Source organism: Anser cygnoides, chromosome 25, assembly GCF_040182565.1.
Source record: "Anser cygnoides isolate HZ-2024a breed goose chromosome 25, Taihu_goose_T2T_genome, whole genome shotgun sequence".
NCBI classification, from domain to species: Eukaryota; Metazoa; Chordata; class Aves; order Anseriformes; family Anatidae; genus Anser; species Anser cygnoides.
Genome location: NC_089897.1, coordinates 5,982,031 through 6,009,289, shown reverse-complemented (window position 1 = coordinate 6,009,289; position 27,259 = coordinate 5,982,031). Strand labels below are relative to the sequence as shown.

General features: G+C 44.8%; 2 protein-coding genes across 17 annotated transcripts in view; one reads left to right on the top strand and one right to left on the bottom strand.

Annotated features, from left to right (window-relative positions):
• Positions 1–27,259, top strand: part of KCND3 (potassium voltage-gated channel subfamily D member 3) — a 117,523-nt gene that overhangs the window by 44,074 nt on the left and 46,190 nt on the right. The gene's annotated exons all lie outside the window — the stretch shown is intronic.
• Positions 1–27,259, bottom strand: part of LOC136786944 (uncharacterized) — a 197,222-nt gene that overhangs the window by 131,032 nt on the left and 38,931 nt on the right. For all 10 annotated transcript variants that reach the window (XM_066983095.1, XM_066983096.1, XM_066983101.1 and 7 more), the window contains exon 2: positions 3,405–3,529. In XM_066983095.1, the coding sequence (XP_066839196.1) occupies positions 3,405–3,529 (125 nt within the window). The remainder of the gene's footprint in view (positions 1–3,404; positions 3,530–27,259) is intronic.

Here is a 27,259-nt window from a genome sequence, read left to right as displayed (position 1 = left end):
AATTACTCTCAGCCCGGCTGCTTCCCTGCCACAAGCATTAGCACGCAGCATCTCAACCGAAACATCCAGCAGGCAAATCCTAGCCTGTGAATTGCTGTCAGGTTCTGCCCCAGTAATATTCCTCTTATTCCTAAGCCTACGACTCGGGTGAGACGCATGGCACCCCCAGCCACCAGGGAAGGGCTCTGCTTGCAGGTGCTCCAAGCACTCCATTCTGGACTGACTGCTCAGAGGGGTTTACAGATGCATTACGAGACTTCCAGTTTTCGCAAACACTCATCTCAGTAGCCTGGATGCAGGTGAAAGCACCTCAAAAGATGACACAGTCGAGGAGAACATCTCAGCTGCCACCGCGGCGTGTCAGGTGTTTCGTCTGCTGCCCTCGCCCTTCTCCACTGCGAGCAGGGGCTGAGCTTTGCCCCGGGGCTGCAAAAAATCGCTGTGTTTGATGCCTGGATGAGTAATCATCCCGAATTCCCTGCTTCGCCCTGATCCCCAGCTGAGTCACTGGGTCCCTGTTGATACCCTGGGCTGGGTGACTCCTGTCTAGGAGGCTGCCAGGGATTTTTGCCATGTGGCAACAAGGGGATTTGATTAGTTGACTGTTTCCTATTTGTTTTAATTAGTAGTTTATTAGCCATATGTTAAATTGCACATTTCAACTACTCAGCAGCATTACTGGAAGTCAGAAAGTGTCTGGATGGGGTTCTGTTGCCTCCTGAGCCATGTGGGTTTTTGCTTTGAATGTAATGGCATGTGGTGGGAGTACACACCTCCATGGGTGCCCTCCCCATCTCCTCCTGTCTTATCTCACTGCGTCTCTCCTGCCACCTTTGTCAGCAGCAGGCAGGGAGCAGTGGGCCTGGTATTCACAGACACTGGGAGGTCTGCTGTAGGACCCCCACTGATCTCCGGGAGAATCGCCCCGATGAGTAATCCTGTGGTGTAGCAGATGAGTAATCTGCCTGGGTAGCAGATTAACATGAGCTTGAAATCTCTGCACTAATCACACTGTGGTGCTTGCACCTCTTTGTTTCTGCATTCACATCAGTCAGTCATATAAAAGTTAATAGGAAACAGATCAAGTCATAAATAGCAGTAGATTCCGTTTTAAACTCACTACAGCATCCGCAGAGACCTGAGAGCAGTTTACACCCAGCCCTAGTGCACGAGCTTTTACCTCGGACACATCCTGCCACCGAGGACTGCTGCTGCTGCACGCCTTACCATCACACAGCTCTCTCCAAAAATAGCTAGCCAGTTATTAAACAAATCCCATACACCATCACACTTCTCGTCAGGAAGACACTAGAAAGGTACTCGCAGCACATGGCTAAAAGCAGCCTCAGAAAGCTCTGGGCAACATGAAACGTCCCAGCCAAGTGCCAGCGAGGTGCGGCAGTGCCTGACCCGTGGCTCCCGTTGCCCCGCTGTCCGCAGGACATTTCAATGGCATTTACAGATTTTGATAAAAAGTTCCATTTTCCAGTACAGCTTCAGGTTTTACTACTTCTGCACACAGAAATGCATGAATGCTCTACTAATTTTACCCTTGACTACTTTTAGATTTTCATATTCTTATAATCTTTCTCCATTATAACACTACATGTCAAAGTAATTGCATAGAATTAAGCACCAAATTCTGGTTTACTGGCTAGGCTAATTTGTTTAATTTTGTTTTCCTTCCCCCCACCCTTCTGAGAACTGCAAACATCTTTTTATACAATTATCTTGATGGCCTCTCCATGCCTATTTTACTCCTTCACAGAAATGTTAAATATTTAGTTTCACACTTGCACCTTCTCTTGGAAAACATCTTTAAGTTAGGTTAACTGGTTCCCAATGCAGTTTACAAATGCAGGTTCCTAGATGTTTAGATTGACATTTATATTCTTTTTCCATCATTTCATGGCTTGTAATGGTCTAAAATGCAGTACCTGCACCCTCAGATACTACATTTCATCAGCATGTTACTCTGATTCACTTTTATGCGCTTGCTCCTTGTGTGGGCTCAGATCAATTTTTAGATTCTAATGACTGACACATTTTTAAAACACATTTCAGTTGCATGCTTACAATAGATCCCAGGTGCAATTTGCCAGTGCAGATGACTGCAGCCCCAAACACTTGCCATTTGCAGTAGGAATGCTGAGGAGCGGGTGCCCACAGCCATGCTGCTGGTGGGCACCGGGGGGGAGCCTCCCACACCCCGACGGAGCTGAGGCCCCCAGCAGCTGCCCACGCAGCCCCCAGTCCCTCCAGCAGCCCTGGGCTGAGGACACAGCTATGTCTTTAGTAAATAACCCACAGCAGGGCAGCAATGCTGTTTGCCACGGCTTAATAATAGCTTTTCTTGAGCTACCATGTTCCACTGCCCTCAAAGCAGTTAAACATCAACCTATCAACGCTCCCTGTCCTTTCCCCAGCCCGAGGGGCCGTGCCATACATAGCCACCACCAGGGGCCATGAAACCAAGGGAGAATGTTTATTCTGAGGGTGGCACAAGATGAGGCTGTAGAGCTGCCCATCTAGCACGAACCAGCAGCAGCATCCCTCCCTGGCCTTGTGCCAAGCGCGGTAACATTTTGTCATCTGTGCTGTGACAAAACAGAGGCGCTCGCTACAGGAGTACTACAAGTGGAAGGAGATTTTGATTAGCAGACCCTGGAGAAGGAGTTATATCCAGCAGCACATCCCAGAGCTTGTTCATACTGCTCTTCCCTTGCTCAGATCAACGCAGTAAGCCCAGGCCCGCGCACAGACGTACGGCCTTGCCTTGCGCGCCCTTCAGCTGACACACGCGCCCTGAGCCCTCCCGGCTCCTTGGCTCCCTGCAGTGTCACTGCATCCCCGAGCCATCACAGCCCGCTCCAAGACACTCCAGTCACAGACCTTGAACGTGACACCAGGGGCAATGAGCTCTGGCAGGGACGGCAGGATGTTCATCACCACGCTCTCGATGGCTGTGGTGCCCCTCTGCCACACCAAGCATCGCAAACCTCTTGATGCTGAACTTCTCAAAATGCTGAGCACGCTCATATGTTCCCTGGCTCTGCTGATGGCCTCTCCCCGTGAAACGAGTTCCACCCTTCCCAGCTCAACCACTTTGTGATGCAGAGGAATCGCCAACACTTCCTATGGCACAAGACCCATGTTTGTGCAAAGATGCAGTGGAAAAAAACCTTTCTTCAAGAGCTGAGGAGTTTCATATTTATTCTCCCTGATATACAGGAGATTATAACGTCGCTGGACATGTTAGTAAACACTGACAAATGGGACAAAATGTGGAGTTAATCCTTGAAGCCTGCTGAAACTAAATATTCTGTCCAATTTGCTAACAAGTACAGATAGAAACACACTCTGTGGCCTCAGCGTAGTAATATTAAATATTTAAAGTTACTTACTAAATACACAAAGGGTCTGAACTTCCAGCTGGTCGTCGTAACATGCAGATTCTGAGGAAGTACATGGAAAGGAAGGCATGCCAGCAGCTCAGCCCGGGTGTGAGTAACTGCAAGTTATCCTTCAGCTGGAAAATAAGACAAATGAGACAGTATTAAAGCAACAGATTAGAAAAGATGCTCCCTTTATTAAAAAATAGCAGTACATTCTTTACATTTAGCATAAAATCTGCTGTAATTACCTAGCAGTTGGAAAGCAATTTGCAACAGGCTTTATTGTTCAGCATCTGTACCAAATTCTCAGGGAAACATCCACCAGGGAATAAAGTAAAATGAGATGTGCCACAGTAACTACAACAGTTAAATGTTTGCACAATGGAAATTTCAGTGAGGCTTAAATGAGCTACAATGCAATTCTACATTTGTGTTGCCATTTTTTTGTTTTGTTACTTAAGGGGCTCTGGGTTTGACTCCAGCTTCTCTTTCTCCTGTATGTACACACACCCCAGGAATGTTATAATCCACACCCACACTAGTAAGGTTATATTACCAAAAAAAAAGTTATTGTAAAAAGAAAAAACAAGTCTGTTGCAGCCATAGAACAAGAAACATTCTAGCAGATACCACCACCAGGACTTCATTATTTATCAGTTCATGTATCTCTTTGGTTTTAATTTCCACAGTAAAGAGAAACTAAAAAAGCTTGTAACAACTAATGACTTGCAAATTCACCACAGCATCCCAGAGGAACTATTTCATCCAGTGGAGAGAACTGGAGTTCACACCAGGCTTTGTGGATGCTTAAAGGAAGCTACATTTTACTCCTGCTTACCCACTTGTAAATCTCACCTAACCCTACTTCAGCTGACACAGGCAGTAGAACAGGATTGTGTTGGGAGTAGATAGCTGAGATTTAGTTTTGCACCTCCCTGAAGCACGGATCATACATGAGAAGCCAGTCAGGAATTCTTGTCTGTCTCAGGTGTTGAAAACTGTGCCATGCAGGAAAAGAATCCAAGCCCAATGTTCCTCAGACTGTTAAGTTCCCAGGGGGCCTCACACGTCACATAACTACCACCTTGAATTCACTGGATACCTGTTTATTCCTTCTTTCTTTTTTTCTCACTGATTAAATAACATCCCTTCTGATTTAATTTCAGACCATCAAATAAAATAGAAATGCATCTTTGCAAGGAAATATATCTTATGTTGAGTTCCAGCCTGAAGCTAAGCCGTATAAACAATTCAGCCCTTTCAGTAATGAGGATGTGATTGCAGGAGTGCTTGGAATTAAGGAATATTAACAAATTCCCTCTATTTTTCTCCATCTAGAATTACGCTTCAGAACTCTACCTCGTGCTTTGCCACCCTACATGATCCTGCCCAATTAGGCTGTGTGCCCTCAAGCCTCCAAGCGGCTTATTAGTCTTACAAAATGCATAGGATTAAAAGCGCATGTCTAAGCTCTACAGGCTGAATTTTACTCAGCATGACTGCATGGATACAAATGAGAACAGAACTTGATTCTATATGTTTACAGTACCGTACAAAATGCTTTAACATGCTATATAAATATAAAGCGAGTTCCAAGAGGAGGAAGTTAATGTTCACGTCTCCTTTCAGATCAGGAGCAAAGCACACTCAAATGGGGTATCAAAGTCTTATCAGGCAAAATAATTCCCTCAATCAACAAAAAAAGGAAAAATTCAACTAATGTTCAAAGAAATGTGATGAGCTGTGAGCGAAAGGAGCCCATGTAGATGTGATGATAGGGGGGATGTGACTGTGTGCTCTATGGGCTGGTAGGAAAGCCAGGAATAATAGAGAGCAAGGAGAATCAGACAGACATTTACAAAAGTCCTAGACTTTATTCAATGAATTATTTAAAGTCTATTTCTGATCCAGCACAGGAGTTCACTTGATCTCCTGAAGGAAGCAATGGGAGCCCCATCACTTCTGCCATTCAAAACTTGAACGAACAAAGCGATAGGAAATGCACAGCCCAGTACAATCATCCAGTGGCACAGGGCAGAATTATCGGGCAGCCTCTACCTGTTCCTCTGAGCTACATCTCCCTCTCAGAAAGGGACTGCTCTTCCTCCGAGCACTACACCAGACTTCTGTAGTGACACCGATCATTCTGTCTGAGGGGGACAACGCTGCTTCTGTTTCACAGGAAACGTAGCAGACACCAGCAGAAGACACGGTTTGCCTGGTTATTTATTGCACCTCGTGTGCACTGAATTCATGTGCACCTCCTGGGCTGCAATAAAAAGGGACCTACCACTTCACCAGAAATCAAACAGGCCATCTTCTGCACCAGAAAGGCCTTTCAGGCACAAACTGTCGTTTACTAGGCCTTCTGCAAACAAACAACAGCAGGCTGGACAAGGCCTTTCAGACGTACCAAGTGATTGCATTAAGTGGTAACAACCTAGTCCCGAAACTCATTTTAGTAAGAATACCAAATGCTGGAGAGGAAGATGTTATCCAACAAAGCCTCTGAGCCCCAACTGGTGCCCCCAAGCCCATGCACACCGCGATGGGCAAGCTTTGTCTTTCTTACAGCCATACCTAAGAGTTGGGGAGAGGATAGGAATACGAGCCGAAGGTAACGACCTAAATCACTTGAAGGTGAATGACTTTAATGATTTCACCAAGGTCTCGCAGCAGTCATTTGGGAACATTTGTGTTCCAGCACAGTTCTACAGTTATGAGATCATGCTTCCTACTTCATTTCACAGAGAACAGAAAGATTAATGGAAGATGCATCTCCCCCACACACACACACCAAAAGCCTCTGCAGACCTCATGTCTCCACCAAAATGCCTGATTCCCAGGATTTGAGGGACCGCAGCACGTTTGTAGAAAACAGAAGGTATATCTTAGGACCAAGGATAATATCGACAGCCCAATTTTCCTCATTAGGTGAGAAGGGCACTTCTGTCTCAGGCTGAAGTCGCTTCATTTGCTAAACAGCCCCTTTATTCCTCCATCTTTCTTGATATCGTGCAGGTGCTTATTACTTCTCCTTCTAAAATGCCTTTGGTTCTCTGCCCTACAAATATCCTTGACAACAAGTCCCACGGTCAGAGAAGAACCTAGAAATGTACACTCAGTTTACCTTGTTCAGCACATTTACAGTAGCTGGACCTACCCATAAATAACCATACTGCTAAAGGTGAACATGAACGAGTTGAGATACGTAGATTGATAGGGAGAATTTCTGAGTTCTGGGCAAAGCTGAGATACAGGCTCTCTCTCACTCCTATTGAGCTGCAGTAATTTCATGTCTCTGAGAAGAAGGAAAAAAAGCTGCAAGTATGAGATTATTACATTTTGTACATTATACCCTGATAGAAGCTAAAAATAGACTCCAATGGTTGCTAAGTGCATTTCAAATGGCTTTCCTTAGAGGTAAAAAGGGGATTTTATTTGAAAAGCCAGAAGGTGGGATTTATAATGTCTTAGAAAAGAGCTGAACAGAAAATCGCCAGTTGTCAGAACAGAAGAAGCAGGGAGCTTGCACTCCCTTTTCTTCTCAAGAGAGAAGACAAGGGCTGTTTGCAGAAAGACTGTTTGGGCAGTCCTCAGTGCACTACGTGAAGAATATGCGAGCGAACTGATGGCACTTTGCCTCTTCTTCCTTTACGCCACACCACGTTTTCATGGGTCCTACCACACCGCAGAGCACATCCACCCTGCGGACAGCAGGGAAATTCAGGAAGACCTGCACTCGTTTTAGGTGGTTCTGTGTAGCTGGGGAAGCCCAAGCCCCACATGAGCTCATTTCCCTGCTTCACAGGGTACATCCATCGGGGGAGTTTGGGGACACTGGGACAGGAAAGCCTGCAGCTTTAGCCTGGTAATGGGGGCAGGAACTGGGTAGTCTCAACCCCCTGCCCCAGCCACCAGGTAACATCCAGCATCCTCTGGGCTTGGTGTATTAACAGCTTTTGGGCCTCCACAAAGACTAATTTCACTTCATAATTGCTTTCTGCTTAGCCATTTGGCATGGCATGCTTCACGTAAAAGTCTGTGTACAATAGTCACGTATTTTATTGCAGTTAACACGTTGTGTTAAGCATAAAACCTGCTTGCCTTTAGTTTGACTCATGCAATTCTTCCAAGGTCTGAAAGACTGAAGTGTAGGGACTGACTGCTATTCTCATTAAAAGCACTATGATTATCATTTCGTAATAAAGAAAATGAACTGTTATAATAAAGATTTATAGTTGTAATTGAAAGACATCTTATGTCAGAACAATTTTTGAGACACACTCCAGGTATTAAGAGCCATTTCCTGCACTAGTAACTGCTGTAGGACTAGGCAACTTGTTAACATGCCTACATGGCAGAAAATAGCCTCAAGATAATTAGAATTATGGCCATATAAATAGTATTAACTATTCACAATGTTTAGATGCTATTAAGGCTTATGCAGAAACGGTTTCAAGTGGACAGGGAAAGATCAGGTTGGGAGGACAACCACCAGAACCTCAAGCATCCAAGGCACGCTGCGCAACCTGTCAGACGCTGGGACCCCCAGCTCCCAAATGTAAGAACCACTGCCAGGGGGGAAGAGGGGCTTGCATTAAAATCTTAGGAGACTAAATTAACATTCAAAGAAAACAAGCATTGCATTAATGAATAGTTATGCCTTGATGTCGAAAGACATGTATTGAGAAAGATATATTTTTTGCATGCATTGTCAAACCAAAGACCTGGGGGCTGCGTGCATTTGATGACAGTAATTGTATCAAAATAGATAGATGTCCTAGACTTATTCTGAACACTCAGCATGGTTTCTGTGTTCCACCTTTCAAATGATGTCGATTTAGAGAGTGTTGATGTTCAGTTGCGTCTGTGATTAATTTGAGAATACTGCTCCAGTTCTGCACTTTATAGGAAACCAGTGCCTATGCAAACGCACAGCACGAAGTTTAGGGAGGAAGCTGGGTATGCAGAGAAATGGTAACTGCCTGTAGGGGTACTGGTTCTTCATTACCTGCATTCATTGCAACAATTAGAGATGGACTTGGAGGCTTGAGAGTGCACGAGAGAGGCTGATAGCTTTTTTCCTGCGTAGGGAATCGCCCTGTGCCAACAGCAGGGTGGCCACGCTCCTCTGGGGAGATGTGGCAATGCCTCGGAGCGGAGAACAGACTCCCACGAGCAGCATGCTGCGCTGCTCAGGGCTGTGAGCAGGGCAGCAGTTTAACAGGTCTTGTCTCAGAGACTGCACGTGATAGAGTCTTTACCAATCCCTCAGTAAGTTTTTCCAATGGTTAATTACCCTTACTCTAATTACAGCCCCTTCTCTAGTCTGTGCTTGTCTAGCCATGCTTTTCAGCCTTGTATTTTTGCCTGCTAGTGAAGCAGTAAGGAAAAGCTTATGCTCTTCCCCAGACAAGGAAGTGCTGCCGAACTACCACTGCCAATCTCTCTGCTCGACCCCCTTGGCTAGGTCACCGATGGGGAAGGGTGGCTCTGACCGAGTGGGGTGTCCCAGCCGGGACAGATCCACATGCGCTGCCAGCCCAAATGCTGCAAGCTTCAGGCATGGGAAAAGGAAGGAGTATCACAGATAGCAACAGGAAACATTAAATAACCTCTCTAGAGACGTCAAGTACTAAGGCTCATCTCAGAGTCCAAGTCTTTCTCACTGCCTGCACCCGCTGCCCAGGGGCTCTCGGGCGTCCCATGCTGGGACCAGCTCAGCTGCCCGGGGATCACGCACGGTCCGGGGATCTGGGCATCAGTCTGAGGGAGCTGAGAAGAAGGAGGACGGACATTGATGGGGAAAAAATAAATGCTTCTTCCCCAGAGAACACCCTTAGTCTGTGCCAGTGGTTAGACGTGGCCCTGGCCCTTCAATGAGCTCAGCGCCCAACTCGCTTCCTGCAGCTTTACACCCTCCTTCTGCATTCATAAGAAAATGGAAAGGTAGAGCGAAATGTACTTCAATAAAGTGATTTTGCCTCTAAAACTTCTATTATCAGATCAGACTTATAAAAGAAAAGCAGATAACTAAACTTAACTGAGTGTTTCACAAACAAAGTCGTTGAGGTTAGGAATCTGTATTAAGATGACAAAAAACAGGAAATTACAAACTTGTGACTGACTGACAATTTATCCTCTGTACAGAGGCCTCAGAACATTATTAATGACCCACTTTGTCAGCAACTTCCTTAACTTTAACACGGTTTTTTCCTTTTACTGGAGAATTTGGGACATTTTTTATCAAGTACTAGATAAGTCCTTACTGCGATGAAGGTTAAAGAGTTTATAAGGGAAGTAACAACGCTCCTCTGACGCGCTGGTTAGCAGCCAGGCGACAGCCAGGCCGGTCTCTGCTGCACTCAAGGGCCTCATTACAGCAATGCCCAGGTAGTTTGAGTAACGTCTGCTTTTATTATTATTATTTTAAGTGAAAACCACTGTTACTTTTAATCCTTAACAGAATTTTACGTTGCAAGTCAGCATATGATAAAATAGCAGGATATTCACCAGTGTCAGACCGAGGATCCTAGCAGTAGGCCTCAGTGCCATGAGAAATGTTGTAACAATTACTCCTTGTGATCAGCATGTTCATCTTCCTTTTTCAAATCCAATCCAAGACTATCAGTATGATCTAGCAGCTTCTCAAAAAATCCAAAACATTGTTTCTAATTATAAAGTGCCTACTTTGTGGGCTTGGAGTCACTGGATCCCTGAGATCAAATCCACAATTTCCATTCTGAGCAGCTTTTGACTAAACAACCTAAATTTGTGGGTGTGTAAAGGTAGCCTAGATGACACATGCAATGGACAGTTATGTTCCAGTTGCAGATGATGCTCAGAGAAGTCAGACTCCTAGAACCATTTAGGTTGGACAAGACCTCTCAGCCCTTGCTTTTTAGTAATCTGCATGTTGTTCATCAATTGCACCGCTCATCAGATCCCTCCTGAGCACAGCAAGCACCAGCTGCAGCAACTCCTCCTGCCCTTTTCTGAGCCAGTGTGATGTGAAACGTTTGTGCGGGCAGAAGGTGAGGCATGGAGAAACAGAAAGAGAAGGGAAAAGTACACAGCAGCACTGGTTTTTCCTGTCGCAAACATTTTCCAAGCCTACACAGAGGTCTTGCAGAAAAGAACAGTCGTGTCATCAGCCCCTAGGCGCTCCCTGCTACGTACATCACCAGCTCCGACGCACCAGCGTCAGTGTCCCCATCTCAGCAGGGGATGCTGTGTCTGGTACAACCCAAATGGACTTTCTGTCAATAATTTGTTTCAACTGCTACAGAAACCCTGGCCAGATACTTGGTTTCTGCAGCCTTTTATGACCCGTTTCTCTCCACTTTAAATGTTTTGGCACAGAAATAGCATCAAAGAGCTAAACAGTTATAATATCCCTGTAATCTTATAAACGGCGTCCAGCAGATCCAGATCCAGCGCTGCAAGACGAATGCGCAGCGCCCAGCTTGCAAGCAAAGCGGTGCTGGGTGAGCAGCTCTGTGTAGTAAAGCACACTTCTCAAGGTGATGTGACCCCACAAAAATATTTGGCAGCATATGCTGCGCACATTGAGAGCCACCCCAAGCGCCCTTATTTCAGCACAGAAAAGGCAAGGAAAATTTTACTTGTAACTGTGGGGATGATTTTCTCTGAACTTACAGCAAGTCGCCAGACACTGGTGATCGCATGGCACCTTGTGGGGCCACGGAAGACTTGCACGATGGTCCAGAGTCCAACAAGACTTGTTCACTACCTCATGCTTTGGCGTGACAGAGCACAGACACATCCTCATTGCACAGACATCACCTTTGGAAGGGAAAGGAACCGAAGAAAACCCAAGAGAGGATTTCACATCTCTTCACAAATCCTTGCACGAACTGGCAACATCCAGATTCCCGTTTCTTTCTCCATCACGTCAGCAACTTGCAGCACCTGCCAGGCAAGGCAGGAACCAAGCTGGAAGCAGTGAGATATCAGCAGCCCCCGGCTCTTCCGCAGCCCTAGAGCTTGCCAGCAGCCCTCACCATGGAGGCAGAGCAGAGACGGTGGGGCCAGAGGCTCGCCCTGGGGCAGCCAAAGCATGGGGCGAGGAAGAGGCAGCAGCGACTTGACCCCAGCCCCTGCTCGGGACCCCGGTGTGTTTTTATGTATTCCCCTCCAACCAGCAGCCTTCTCGGCCAAACGAAGCTGCTAACAGCCAGCATTTTCTCACCTCAGACAGGGACGATGAGACTAATGTGACTAATGTCTGAAAAGAGCTCTGAGGCAGCTGGATGGAAGCGCTAGCATTATGATTAATTCCACAGACTCATGTGGATTATAATAAGTATGAAACCAAACCATTGCACAGCGGATGTATGGTATTATGCTGCTGTTGTCTTTGTTGGGTGTTAGTGTCTCAGCATCAGTTCCTAACCAGCAAGAGGGCTACATATCACTTGTCTAGAGCACTCGACAGCTCTCCATGTCCTCAGAGGGAAGGGCACACCACACAAGCTAGCAGCAAATGCTAGCGAGGCCAGCAGCACAGGTCACTTCACAGCCCGACCGAGGCAAACTCCTGAATCACATCAAGGGTTCAGAGGCGGCGAGGAGACAAGTACGGCATCAGCAGGGTCAACGCTGGAGCTGCGACAGCGTCCACAGGCAAATAACTCCTCTTGCTGCGAGCAGAGGCGTGCCGGGAGCGAGAACACCTCCTGCCCATGGCTGTGATCATGCAGCCCCTGGACGAGGCGGCCAGAGGGGTGCACACACAGGCGCCTCAACTCCACCCTGTGCTATGAACATGGGTGGCACCACTGCCACAAGCAGGTCTCTCTGGCTCTGTCCTCTGCTTCAGGGGAAGATATAGTGCTAAAGGAACAACTCATTTGCCCAAGGTCATGCAACAATTAGAGCTTCAAATAACACGCAAGAAACACGGGCACCAATCTTACTCTCTCCAGTCGCTGTCAGGGCTACTTTTGCACAGAGCACAAATAATGCTTTCCTTCACCACAGAACGAAATATATTTATTTTCCTCATGTCTAACGCTCTTCATGGAAGAAAGTGATAAGTGCGGGATTCGACTTAGAAAACTGCAACAAAGATTAGAAGAATGCGAACGCACACACACACAATACAGTGTTTACAACATCCACCAGTAGTACCAGTCTCCTGCCTGGCTAAAAATTCAGTGAAACGTAGCCAGAACACACATTCTCATCAGAATTCCTTCCCGAGAAGGACAGCGATGTGGTACACCTCGCAAGGGAGGTGCAACAGAGCTTTAAATAACCACTTACAAACTTTCCTTGCAAAGAAAATTACAAGTCGGTTAATGCCAAGAAATCCCAGGCTCAGACTGATAAAATAGACTGCCTGCTGCATTGTGTGGAAGGAATTGAGGAGTCATATGAAAGTTTTCAGCCTAGCAACAAGGAGAGAGAATTCTCACTTCTGCTTTCTACCGAGAACGTCTATTTCAAAAGAAAGAGCTGTGATTCAGACCCAGTACAAGATATGCATAACTTGATTAGGGTCAAAATAGTTGCATCTACTTGCAACAGGGACAATTTGGTACAGAAATTTTATATCTAAAGACTTCACCTGAAGTTCTGTTAAAAAAAAGTTTTCCTGCTGGCTTACAGCAGGGTTCAAGTCAGGTATCCTCAAAGCAAGAAGTTTCACCTCTCTTTGGCCAGTTAATTTAAAACAGAATTAATAATTCCTGCATGATTAGGATTTTATGAAGCTTAATTAATTAAAGGTCATAAAACACAATGAGACTCGCGTATGACAGATACCAGATAAATCCAGACCATCAGTATGGAAGTCACGCCGTGCAAGATGTACAAGCAGCTCTGCAGAACGACTGCCACGCTGAGCCAAAATATGCTGCTCCTCTCCTCCACGGGCAGCGTGCATGGCCCGAGGCTCTGCGCACACGCAGGAGCAGAGAACCCTGACAAAATCTAGAGGGGAGAGAAGAAGCCCACAGCCACAGACAGCAGGCACGGGTGCAGACGGGAGCTGAGCACTGGAGGTTCCCAAGGGCTCGTGCACCCAACACCACACCAGTACCGCTCGTGCGTGCACGCTCGGCGCGGGGTGTGCCCATGCAGGTGTTCAGGCAGGGAGAACACACAGCTCTCAGTGTGCACACGCATCGTTGCATTCAGATGAGCCCACTGTTCTCCAGGACCTTTAATTACTAAAAATGCCACAAATCCCTTTAATATGCTACACTGGGGTGGGCAGAAGGGGCTGCTCAGGATTGAAGTAGGATAAAGAGAATAAAATGCAAATCTCCCTGCAGTTTGTACTTAGGACTAATACCTATCACAACAGATTCGTTTGGAAACACGCTTGTGACGTTAAACTCGTCAGTCCTCCCCACCTCTCAAAGCCTTTGCTCAGTGACAGGCCTGTGCCAGCTTCCCAAGGCCTGCGCAGCATTTGCTTGGGAAATGCAGCAGCTCTCCAGCTTCGGATCCTGCCACCAAGAGCCGGTGCTTGAGAAGCAGTCGGTGCCTGCAGCCAGAGACCAAAGCTTTCAGAGATGATGGCATCCCAAGAAACAAAAATCCAAGCCGTGCAAGGGTTCGGACGAGGTGTCCTCAATGGACAGAGCTGCATTCCCTGCCCTGGAGTTAGCCAGGCGGGCAGCTCGCAGCCGCTGCTCCCATGCTGAGGCAGGGTCGGGGCCGTGCTGTCGCCTCGCGCACAGCTCAGACATTTTGCTGGTTCTCTCCAGCTGCCCTCCGAGCTGGGCATCAGGGCTACGTGCTGTGGGGGTGGCAGGGAGGGGCTGGGGCTGCACGAAGTGCTGGGTGCCCAGCAGCACCCCAGCATTTAGCCGGACACTCCTCTGGGTGGGAATGAACCCGCACAGGTGGCTACAAGGGGGCCGAAGGCAGGGAAGGAAGCGGCTGGAGGCAGCAAGTAGTACCGTAGGTCCAGGAGGAAACATCAGCAGCCAGCCCGCAGTGATCAGCGCGCCACAGCACGCAGCCTGGCTCCATCATCCAGCTTTGGAGCACTGGGGTCTGCCTGCATCCTATTTAAAGAAGTTTGTTGGTTGGGAAAGGCTCCAAACCTCTTAACAGACGACTTCTGTCTCTGTGAAATTATCAGGAAGGATAAGAGTACAATGCATAACGACAAAAAGCAAAACAAAGCCTGGCCTGAATTTGAATAAAGCCCCTGCAAATCCATATATGCATGGATTCTCTTTGGGAGGCCAGGTAGCGATGGTCATTTAGGCATCCTGCTTCACTAAGAACCCAGAACAACAAAGCTTATATCCTGTGAATCTATATAAATACATTAGACAGAACGAAAACCGCATTGAGATTAGATTTCCATCTCTTAACATCTACGTACATGACAGAGGGGATTAGTAAATGAACAGACCACTGAAGGAAGGAGAGAGGATTAACAATAGAAAATAGGGAAGGAAAAAAAAAACTAGATAATCAGTGGCAGCTCTTCGGAAAAGAGACTTAGGGCAAATGGCACAAGCGGCTTCAATTTATTTACTTCTGCAAATGAGAGATACAGAATATGAAAATGAAAGAACAATCTTCCTTTAATCTGTGGTGAAAGCTGGGTATAGCCCGGACAGGACGTCAGAGCCACTAACGAGAGGGAGTTCTCCAGGAACATGCTCTGACAACTCTAATCATCCTGGGGCCCTGGAAGCTTAGAATCCAATTTCAGCTCCAGCTATTATTGCAGAAGTTTTAATCTCCATTCTTAGGCAAACAATTTGAGGGAATGATGCATAGATAAATAAATGAACAAATGAATAAAAATCAGGCTCACAGACTGACGCAAGGAAACCATTTCTCACTGACATGAGCATCGCATGCTGGTGTGAGCTTGTGAATGACAGTCAGTATGAAGATGACAGGCAGAAGTTATCCTCCTGCTTATGATTTAGATCAAGTCCAAATTCTATACTAGAGTGAGTAACAAGGAAGCAGGGACTGCTCTAACAATGAGCACCAATGCAAAAAAAATAAACAAATAAAAAAACCATAGATGTTCTGATATTTCCAAGAAACAGGGTAGTTGCAGAGAGATTCTTCCACTAGCAAACCCTCCCAGTCTCTAGCACACAGCAGGCCAGGAGCTCCCTGATATGTATTTAACATATCGGTGACCCTGGAATTTCTTTTTACACACATTTCTATGTCTGTGCACCCCCAGCTCCCGCAGCAATACGCTCCTCAGGATATTTATGCACCAGGTAACGGAATACTTCCCATAGCTTTAGGTCTGATAGTGCCTACATCACTATGCTGTATCGGGGAAGCCAAAGCAGCTGGGATTCACAGTGCACACGGTATTTTTTGTCTGGGAAGTTTCTGAGCGAAGGAAGAAGATTCCCACTCCACCTCCTGCACTGGCTGAGAAAGACGGAGGCAGCAGTGCAGCTCTGGAGCCCCCGGGAGGGGCTGAACACCAATGTCCACATTCAGTCCCCTAAACTTGTTACACATCTGGCTGCCCACTTGTTCCTCAATTAAAAGTTGCGCTAGAAAAAAAGAAAGGCACAATTTCATTCACACCAAAGCAGTATTTCTCCTCTTTTCTCAAAGGAGAAAGAAACTACTGCCCCTCTCTACCCAGTGCCGCACTTCGCATTCAGTCACACGCAGTTCCTGAGTCAAAGACATCCTGCCCTTGGGCTCCTGACAGTACACAACCGCTCATTTGGAGAGAAAGAGCGAAGAGCAGTGCCTTCACTCCCCCAGAGCCAAGATGAGAAACAATCAAGAAAGAGAAATGCTGGAAGACCTGCTTAACATTTTTCACAGCTCATGCATTTTATTGTTTCAAACGTTGATTCAGAAGAAAAGACATACAAAATTCAAAACGTGTACAATCTGGTGCAATCAGCTTGACTGTCCTGGGATATTCATCTTTTGAATTTTAAGGATTCAGAATTTAAAACAGATTTTCATCAAAAGGTCACTGCCTCGATACAATCCAGGAAGCTCAGAAAAAAAAAAAAAAAATCCACCAGCAGGATTTATTTGCTTATGGTATATCCATATACGAATCCAAGTTCTGCTGGAAGGGGATCCATTTTTACCATCTTCCCCCGCTCCTGATGTCCCCTCTAACCGGTTTCTTTTGGAGCAACCCCCACTGAATGGGCAGAAGCTGCCTTCTGCACCCGCAGGTACATCCAGCCTGCGCTGAGCGCGGGGCTTGCGCTGGACAGCTGCACGCTTCCAGGCTGTAGATCTGGTGCCCTTCACTTACACTAAATCATTTCACTAACACCAAAAGGAAATTAAAAATGATTTTACACGGTCAGCTTTTAGCCCATTTACAATTTTCTGCATTAATATTACTTTTTAAATATACACTCTCACTTTTGTCCAGACTAAAAAAAATGAATTAAAGATATTCAAAAGTTATTTAAGACTTGTGCCCTCTGAACAGCTTCCTCAAAAGGTGAGCCGTTGAAGTCTTGACCTCCCATTTAGAACTGACTCTAAAACACGTTTGCTGCTTGTTAGCGGATTAACAGATGAGACAGAGGGGAGTTAAACATAGCCAAGGTGCGAAAAGTAATTATAGGCTGCAGCATCAGGCTGGGAATAAGAAAAGCCAGTGTTAAGTGCCTGCTCTAAGGGTGATATCTATCTTTACTGGAAGAGGAACAAGGAACAGTGGAACATGTTTGGATCTTAAGTAGCTGACCTGAATCTCTGTCCCTCCATGTGAATGCTGTCCAGACGGATTGCACTTGGATAAACTTGACTCTTCTCAAAGTCTCCATTTCTGAGTCACCTGTTTGCAGACCCAGGTTCTGCACAAAGCTGACTCTGGCAAGAGGCGCTATTGGAAAGCAGAGCTGCATCGCACGGCCAGTACCAAGAGCAGCAAACAAAGGCATCAAGGCACAATGCACGTGCAGTAAGAAAAAGCTCGTTTGTTTTTAAAAATCAAGGAAGAGACTAGCCAAGCTTCCTTGCTTGGGAAGAATCAATATTCTCCCAATTATTCTTCTTCACTTGTGCAAGTGAAAGCCAGCCTGACTTGTGTGACTTTAAAAGTAATGAAAACCTCAAATTTGCAATTCAAAGAAAAGTGCATTTCCCGCACTCTCCTAAAAAGAAACGAAGATTGTATTAATCTACAGCTTTGAAACTTGAGAATAGGTACCAGGAAGAGGAGAGACCACTGCCCATCACTGTTACAGACCCAGGAACAGCCTGGTAAGATTTTACTGGCAATCAGTAGAATTCCACCATTTGTGGAAAACCGGCTCAGACTTCCCCTAAGCCATTTTTTAATCGAAACTTTCCTAGTGTTACTCCTTGCTTCTCATATTGTATTCACCTGTTGTCTTTTGCCTTGTACTGCAATTGTAAACTCTTTGAGGCTGCATTTATAGCTGCCATATGAGTGAAATCCCAGTGTCATCGAAGTCAGGGGTGATTTGTCACTTACATCAACAGAGGCAGCTTTTCATCACATGCAGTTTTGCACAGTGTCCATCAGAAGAGAGCCAGGGCATCCAAGATGCTCTAGCACAAATAACAGTGAATGATGTAATATTATATGCCCTAGTAGCTGTTGTTATTTGGTTATATTATTTACTGATTGGGTCAAAATTTTGTTGTTCTGAACCTTATGCATCAATGCAAAAGTGCATCAAGAATGTGACTGAGACCATATTGGAAGGAAAGATTTTCCATTATAAATCTGTATGAATAACTACACGAGTTACGGGGCAACGGAATATCATTGCCTCTGGGTTGTAATTCTGTAAGCCACTCCTCTGATTTCTCAGAGGGAAACTCAAGTGTGGGAAATGTATAGCAAAGAGGATCAGAAACAGAAGAAAATATATCTTTTTCTCTTAAAAAAAATAATAAATAAAATCAAGCCTCACCAGCATTCCAATGACCAGGTAAACATTTCTGCAAAGTGAAGTACTTCACCACTAGTAATCTCATCAGTCAGAGGTTATGACTTATGCATTTTTTGAGTTTATGACTGATTCTTTATGCATGCATAAGAGCTAATTGCATCCAAGAGAGTTCTGTGCCTGTTGGTCTGGAGGTGTATTGCCATATGTTTGGTGTATACTTAATTAACACAGTGCAGCTGCACTACTTTCCGTGTGTATTATAGATTAGATTTCTATTACACATCTAGGCAGGAGTCCCACAATTCATATTTATTAAAATAATTACCCCAAGATTTAGTTGGTTGGAAGTACTCAGTCAAGCAGCCCAGCACTACTTTGCATAGGGAATTTATTCAGCTCTGAACCAAACCTGAATAGCACGAGTACTTCAGTGGCTGACATGCGTGCAGTCAGAACATCAGCTTGGCAGACAGAGGTTAAAACAGCCTGCTGAGCATTTTATCCAGGTACTGGTTCCTAAGGTACAGAGATTATTGAAGGGTGACTTGCTAGTATACTCAAATACATCAAAATCAGACTTTTTTTTTTTTAGCTTTCTGCAGTTTTTTCCTCTATGCACTGTAAAATTAAATTTCCAACGTGCTCATTGGTATTTAGTATCAGTTTATGAAGCACCTATTGTTCAAAGATCCCATATGCCTGTACAATTTTCTTTTTTTAAACAGATTTAGAAGCTTGAGTGCAAATGCTGCAAATGGCACTTGTGCATTTCAGTCAAGTATCCTCCCAGTAACTTTTTTTCTGTACAAAATCATCTTGCATACAGAAACACCAAGACCACGAGACCAGAACAGATCCAGAATGTAAACACGTGAATCAAATGTGACCCAACTGCAACGTTTAGATCCAGGATCTAATTCCAACTTCAATCACATTTCAAGAGTCTGGAATACTCTAGATCCACAGCTGTGGTATGGGTTTGATAAAAAGGGAACATCTAGCTTTTTATGTGAATGTTATTGTCTCATCCAACTCTGAACTGAGGAAGTAATCTGACTAATTAAAGTCCAAATCTATGCAATTATAGACAGCAACGCATGGCTGAGAAATAATCAAATTTACTTTTTTTATCCATTCATTAAGTCATCAATATAATTTTATAAGCTGGTTAAGATCTGCATGTAGGGAAGCGAGGATCTCCAATTACCTGGAGAGCACAAAGGGCATGGCACAGCAGCTCAAGCCGCTCTCACGCTACACTTCAGTTCGAGCCCACATGCCTCAAAACGGCACGTCTGATCCCGTGCCAGCGATGGCAACTGCCTGCTAGGAGCCGAACTGAGACTGACAATCATTTCAGGCAGGCTGATGAACAGGTATCAGGTGGCAGCTGGCACCCGACGAATATTTTGGCAAATGGCACTGATGTGAAAGACCTTATGAGTTATGTTTCCCAATGGAGTTGATCTGTATACATATTTTCTCAAGTAAGCTGGATTTTTAGGCCTCTTAATGTTGGGGTCCAACAGTACTATGTACCTGCTCAATATAGTTTTCATACACAGAAGAGGCAGGCAAATCATAAAGCAGTCGATGTACAACAGGCTGTGGGAAGGAGCAGTTCCACACGTCCTCAGCTCGGTCCTGCACAATACCAGCTGTGCCTCGGGGGGAGTCCGGAGCCTTACCTTGATGTACTTCAGCAAGCGGAATAAAAAATGCTGGGGATAAGGCACTAGGCAATTTAATGCCACAGTTCACAGCATCTGCTGTTAAATGCATGTTTTGTGCTACAAGCCAATGCAACAAAACGAAACAGGTAGTAGAAAACGTCTGTTTCCAGTTTTCTTGTGAAATGTGCTAGATGCCAATGCAGAGATAATAAATGCCTAGACACTGAGGTCTCCAAATGTTACAGCCAGCCCCCAAAGGAGAAGGTGTTGACACATCTAGACAGCATTCAAACCAGATCAATAACATTCAGATCTTCCAGTGCCATTCCTGTGCTCAGAACAGACAAACAAGCTGTTTGGCTCGATGTTTCTTGTTGGTAAGGACAGAGGGAACGGGAGAGCCAGGGTCCAGAGCTGAGCGACGAGCTAAAGCACGCACGGTGGGGCTCCTTTGACTGGGGTGTTTCTATGTTTTTTATTTTTTGTTTGCTTGTTAAGAAAGAACAGCGATTTGGGAGAAAGCAAACTCATACACCACTTGAGAGCCAGAGGATATTTTGGAACAAAAGTTAATGGGGCTGTAAATCTAGGAGATGGGGGGAATTAACAGGTCACTTTGAATCAGTTGCTTCCGCAGTCCTTCTGTTAAAGCTTATTAGCATAGAAATTTCTAACTTTCCAGCTGAAGAGTTTTGGCTGTTTTATGTTTAGATTTGAATTACAATGGAGTTGCTATGACTGGAGGGTAGAGATAGGAAGAGGCCTAGGAAATATGCTTAAACAGCTCATTGCTTTTTTTTTTTTTTTATCTTAGACATTTTTGCCTGCTTTATGGAGTCTGTTGTTTGAAAACAACAGCAAGAGGAACAATATAAATATTAAATAGGAATTCCAGGAGAGGACGCAAGAAAAGAAACATGGAGGATTTTGCTTGAGAAGTTAAATGCAGTTTCACTGATCCATCTAGCAGCCACAGCTCAGAGGCTGCTTTACGCACTTGAGCTTTACAAAAATCTCCAAATCCTCAGGAGCAGGCTTAAGGGACTTTATCCATGTGTCAAATCCCTCTGTTGAAGCAACTTACTGATAGGTCTCAGCTGCAATGAAGTTATCCTAAACAGCATGGATGGTGGTTACTGTCACACCAGAGGAATAAAAAAAGCTGTTCTTAGAAAGTCTGTTAAGTCCTCCCTTTCTTTGTGTGCCCTCCTCTGCTCTCCGTAACAAGACTGACAGCATCCAGCATCAGAAGCCTCACGATCTTTGGCTCTCTGAGCACACGAGCTGTGGTACAGCAGTGGTCTCCTGGGACCACCCAGGATCACAGAGGCACGTGCATCCAAACGAAGCACTGGAAACGAGAGCCCTCTCCAGGAGGCCAGCACACGCAGCCCAGCAGCCAGGGCGTTTCGAAGCTCCCAGTCCCAGAGGCTGCAGAGGAGCCTCTTGGTCCTCTGAACTGTCTGGTTCTGCTGTTTTCAGAGAAGACCGTGTGCTTCAGCGTACGCCACAGGCAGATCAGTAGGACTAGGAGCTCGATGTGCCAAAGCAACTCAAAGTAGTTTGAAGTGCAAAGATAAAGTCTGGCCTTTGGTGCAAGTCTCTATTCTCACATGCCCTATGGACAATCAAGTGGAAAAGACTGCTTTACACCTGCCTGCCGCCCCCACAACCTTCCATTTTAATTAACATTGCAATCTTCAACCAAAGTAGTGCCTCTGACATTGTGCATTAATGAAAGAAGTAGAATCACATCCCTTAGTGGAAAAGTATTTTGCAAATGAATCTAATCCTTTTAAAAGTTCCACCACATGAACACACTTTTGCTGGCTGATGCTTCATTTTCATACCTGAATTGTCAGGCAACTCAGAATCATGGTAGCAAATTTCATGCTACACAAAGCTGCTTATCAGTATCAAAAGAAATGAATTAAGATGGTTGGGAGAGGGGGAAAAAACACAATTTTTGAAATAACGCTTATATTATGCTACACAAACACATAAGGTGGGCTTGCTTTTCAACTTCAGGAGAAGCTGTTCTCCCTTTTCTTGTCCCTTTGAAGTGCATCCAACTCTCAAAAGCCGTATAAGAATAACTGGGCTGCGTCTATGTGAGCAACTGACAAGGAAACTTTATAGCGCCATAATCACCAGCTCTCCATCCCACAGTATCCTCAGCAAAGGCACATTAATAAACATTAAAAAGGCGAGTAAGCTAGGCATCTTTCTAATTAAGAGTGGAACAGCCTGCCAGACGAGGTCAGTCCCCAGATGGGGTTGAAGGGCAGTGTAAGCATGAGAGAATAAATTCAACGTAAAGGTCATCTATATGGATTAAACGATCTGAGCAGTCATTTCCAGAGCCATCGTCTGCAATTAATATTTAATTAAAAATAGCAACACTATAAAGTTTAGCTTTTAACCAGCAAAATTATTTCGTGTCCCATAAAAATCTTTATATACACGATCATGTATTCTTTCACTCTCCCTATATAAAGTAGGCTTCTGTGGCTGTGAGTAACCCAAGAAAGTGCATTTCAAGGACAGTCAGCCTTTCCACCTTAAAAACTGATGTCTAGCAACCAAAGACAACATTTAACAGCAGAGGGTTCCCCCCAGCCCATTCAGTCCAGAATTAGATGCAATTTCTAACTGAATGTTCATCGAAATTCATGATGAACTCAAAGAACTGAACGATCCCAGGGGCATCAGCAATAAGATGTTTTTAGAGTAGAAGGTGATGGAGAAAGCACACGTTGGGAGGCCTCGAGCGCAGCCGGCCGGGCCCGCAGAAGCGCTGCCTTGCGCCAGGCCCGGGGCGAGCTGCCAGCCGCTGCCCGCCTGCGGGGCCCGGCCTGCCGTGCGCCCTCAGCCCCGCTCCTCGAGGGGCCTGCTCAGCAGAACCAGCGGCTCCTGAGGAACTAACAGTAGCTTTCCACTTTTCTTTGTGCCTCTCCCTGGATCTCGCCTCAAAAGTGCCTCCAGCATTTGTTTAGTGCGATTTGCAACGTTCCGTCTCCTCTGACTTTGCTGCCCAAGAACTAGGCCACCAAGCGAGTCACCAGAGGAATATCTGTTCTTCAGCACTCGAGTCCTTTGTGACCTACTTCCAAGTTTTTAACCTACACCATCAGAAAAAGGTTGGAAAAGGAGGTTCAGACTCATCGTATGAATTATGTTCAGAATATGCAACAAAAAGTCAGTTTGCCTTCAAGTGTGTGGGGCTGAGAGTCCTCTCACTGCCTTGAAGTTTGTGGCAATTTAGGTCTGGTTCCCAACTCTATCACAGATTTCCCATTTGACTTTCGGAAAGACACACTCCCAGAGCCTCAGTTCCCTGTGAGTGGAGATAATACTAACTTACTTTCACGGGAGCTGGAAAATGAAAATTAGTGCTATGAAAATTAGAAGTAATCTAGTTCAAAGACTTGTTTTTATTTCCCTCAAAGTCAACCGTAAAAATCCCTTTACTTCACGGGAACAGGACCAATGCTTTTTTCTTTAGATATTTGATAGAGCTTCCTGTCTTTGTTCCTGGAACTTGGGGTCTTACTGTATTTATTTTTACTTATTACAGGACAAAAACAATATTTGTCATTGTTTTCAAGGGTACCAGAGATGTAAGTCAAAAGTCTCCACGTATCTGACTCCTTGAAGCTGTCTCCTCTTCTCATTGTTTCTACATCTTCTACAATAAGCCTTTCTGGTTTGCCCACATCTTTGTTCAGGAGAGTCTGGGCCACTCTCTGCTGGTTAACTTCTCACTTTGGGAAGCTAGTATTAAATTTAGCTGAACTTGCATCAGTACGCAGCTGCAGGAGGAGCCCGGGTGGTCCTCCCACAAAAGGAGGCAGAATCCTCAGCATTCATGTGAGCACTCACCCATCAGGAAAAGAGAAGGCAATCAACTTCTCTGATATGCTAGTAAGAAGGCACAATTAATTTCTTCACCTCTTACCCACCCCCGGCTGCATATATTAAACCAGCATCCATCCATACTCACACACATATATAAATGCTATCTGATTTAAATGGCATTTCTAACTTAGGGAAGAAAAAGCAAGAGGTAAAACTATTGATGTTAAGCAAGAAAGAACACAGACATCATCATTTCTACACATGTATAAATCAACGCTTGAAATTTTAGAAGTATCAAATAGTATTTGTTGCTAATTCTGATTTGCAAACAATTGCCTATCATTTCTGTTAAAATATGTCAGAGCTGTTAAATGCCTGTATAAATAATAAATGGGAAGGACATGTACTAAGACTAAGGCCTCTCTGCATCAAGACATAGACAGCACTATGTTTTATTAATAACAATTGAAAACCACAATGAAGTAGGACAACGGCTCCTCTGCCAGGATCGTAAATCCCTAATTCACAACCAAGCACAGGACGGAGGGTAACAGTTCTAACTTTATCATATGTTCATATGCTGTTCACATCAGCAGCTGTCTCTCTCTAGCTCAGGGGGAAATGGTCCACATGTGCTTCATATACAGAGCCCAGGGTCCCAATCCAGCTGGGTGTTTGGGTCAGCTTCTCCCCTGACTTCCACAGGTGCTGAGCCCCATTTCCCACATCAATGAGACTTTTCATGTGCTCATCATTTACCACTGGCTTCACCTGCTTCACTGGATTACTCAAAGTGCCTTCCAGGACAGACAGTAACAGCCTTTTGTTATATGGTGCTGCACTTCTTGAAGAAACAACTGCCCTACTGGGTCAGTGAGCAAACCTCTTTCCTACAAGTTTTTGTCACCTCCAAGGCTTGCATGATAAATACATCTAACTGTACACATTTGTTTTGCATCTCAGCCAAACAGATGGCCTGGGAGAACTGAGGGGATATTAACTTAAGCTAAGGTGAACCTTCTGGGAAAATTCAAGGGAACTTAATTGTATAGTATTAACTTTTACCTATTTCTCCTTTTTTATTTGGCAAATACTTATGAGCAAACTCCACATTTAATGAGGAAGAAATATAGATGAAAGGATATTTTTTTAACATCTTTAATCTAAATTCCTGCTGGTGCTGCGTATTTTCCCACCAGAATGCTCACAGGTGATGAGGTTAGCCTGTAATTTTTCACTGATTACACCCCAGGCTAAATTAGGTACAGGGTATCTATCTATCTATCTGCATGTATAAAAACTTGAAGACAAACACAAAATTTTACACTCATCAAACAAAGCCCTAATCCCTCTGCAACTTGAAAGTACAAATGCTATGTACCGTATGCAATGTATGCAGTTTTATTACAGAACAAAGAGATACGCACAAAGACCCTAGTATCCAGTGCCACCGATCACTTGACATACTAGCTCTGTCTCCAAATTTGTCTGGGATAAACTGAGGTGCAGAGGTATTAAATAATTTCCAGCAGGGTAAGTCATTGCAGGACTAGGAATAGAATCGAGGTTCTCTCCCTGACCCAGCTCTGGCTAACAAATAAAGTTATATTCTGAACAGATCCACTCCAGCAGGGAATTGCTCAGTCACCTTGAGCCATGTAGGACTTGACAAGGAACAATCCTTTCTAGTTAATGGCATGTCTTGTGTAAGGGCTGAAGTCTGATGACAAAGTAACCCATGGAAGGGGTCTGCTAATGGGAGATGGAGCTTTTTGTCTCCAAAATTCTGCTTTAAATCTGAGCGATATTGGTGCAGACTGAAAGTCACCCACTCCTGAGAGCTAACTGGTCGTCTCTGAGAGGAGTATTACAGAATTCTGTATAAGCCACAAACAGAAAGATCAGTGTAACATCTTTTATCAGCACTGATAAATATAGATACGTCTTACATAACAAGGGACATTGAGGTCATTGATTCTTAGGAAGATGTTCTCATTGATTTCCAGTAGGAAATTCTGATCTTAAATATTGTATAAAATGACATTTTGATATTATTAATGTCATCTACTGAATATGAATGTTTAATCAAAGTGTAAATAATGATTATGAAATTACATACTGGACACCGTGTCAGTGCAAAGAGCAAAGTCCCTTATATAAAGAACAAGAGAAAACACTAAGGATTAGAGGGAAGGAAATAATATCTCCTCAGTGTTAGGCAGAGGAACTGAGGAGGAAAGGGTTTACTTAAGCTGTCCAAGGTCACACAAAAAGTCAAAAGTCACATCCCCTAGAGCATCTGCCTAGAGCTTTAACATACTGTAGATGACATCTCTATGTCTCCTGCACCTGTACATCTTCAGGCAAAAACAAGCTTAAACCAGAGTGGTGGAAGATATGGGAAGCTGGCTTTGGGGAAAAGCCCATGCTACAAATGACAAATAAAGGACAAACACGTAAAATTTATCAACTAAATAAATCTTAAAATAAAAGGATTTAGGAACGCTGTAATGATCTCATTGCTTACATCAAGCACAAGCTGTGCATATCTTCATATTGTATTTACTGTTATGAAAACATAAACTGGATTACCAGGGCTTAGTGCTTAAGCAGGCTGTTTCATTAGGAATGCAAGGAACTTTGTTCTGATATTAGAGATGAGATTTAGATGGGACAGAGAAAAGACACGAACCGGGATGTTTTCCTGTTCAAAAGACAACAATTATACCAAATAAATAAAATATGTATCCCAAAACCTTACTGGCTCATACACATAAATCCAAACAAGGCTGAACCAAGCAGTGTCACAGAACCACAGAATCACTGAATTGTAGGGGTTGGAAGGGACCTCGAAAGATCATCGGGTCCAACCCCCCTGCCAAAGCAGGTTCCTTAGAGCAGGCTGCCCAGGTAGGCGTCCAGCCGGGCCTTGAATATCTCCAGAGAAGGAGACCCCACAACCTCCCTGGGCAGGCTGTCCCAGCGCTCCATCACCCTCACCGTGAAGAAGTTCTTTCGCATGTTGGTGCGGAATTTCCTGTGCTCCATCTTGTGGCCATTGCCCCTTGTCCTGTCCCCACAAACCACTGAAAAGAGATTGGCCAAATCCCCGTCTCCCAGGGGGATACGGATGTACGTGAGCTCTGGGAACTCATTCAGAGTTTTAACATCAGGTAATCTGAAGCCTATGACACTCGCACTTAGGGGAGTTTTACCACTGTTTCCAGCAATGTTATTACCAGAAGTACAGTTGTTAAGTGTAATGATGGGAACCAGGCTCATTTTACTGGGAAAAATCTGACTCCACTGAAATCAAAAAATATGTTTGCTTCCAAAATGAAATCAGTCCATTTCAAAAAACAAAACCACCAACACCAACCTGCCAGCACGCCCCCAAGCAGGGCACTCGGGGAGAGGCCCTGGCTGGGGACCTGGGTGCAGCTGGGGCTGC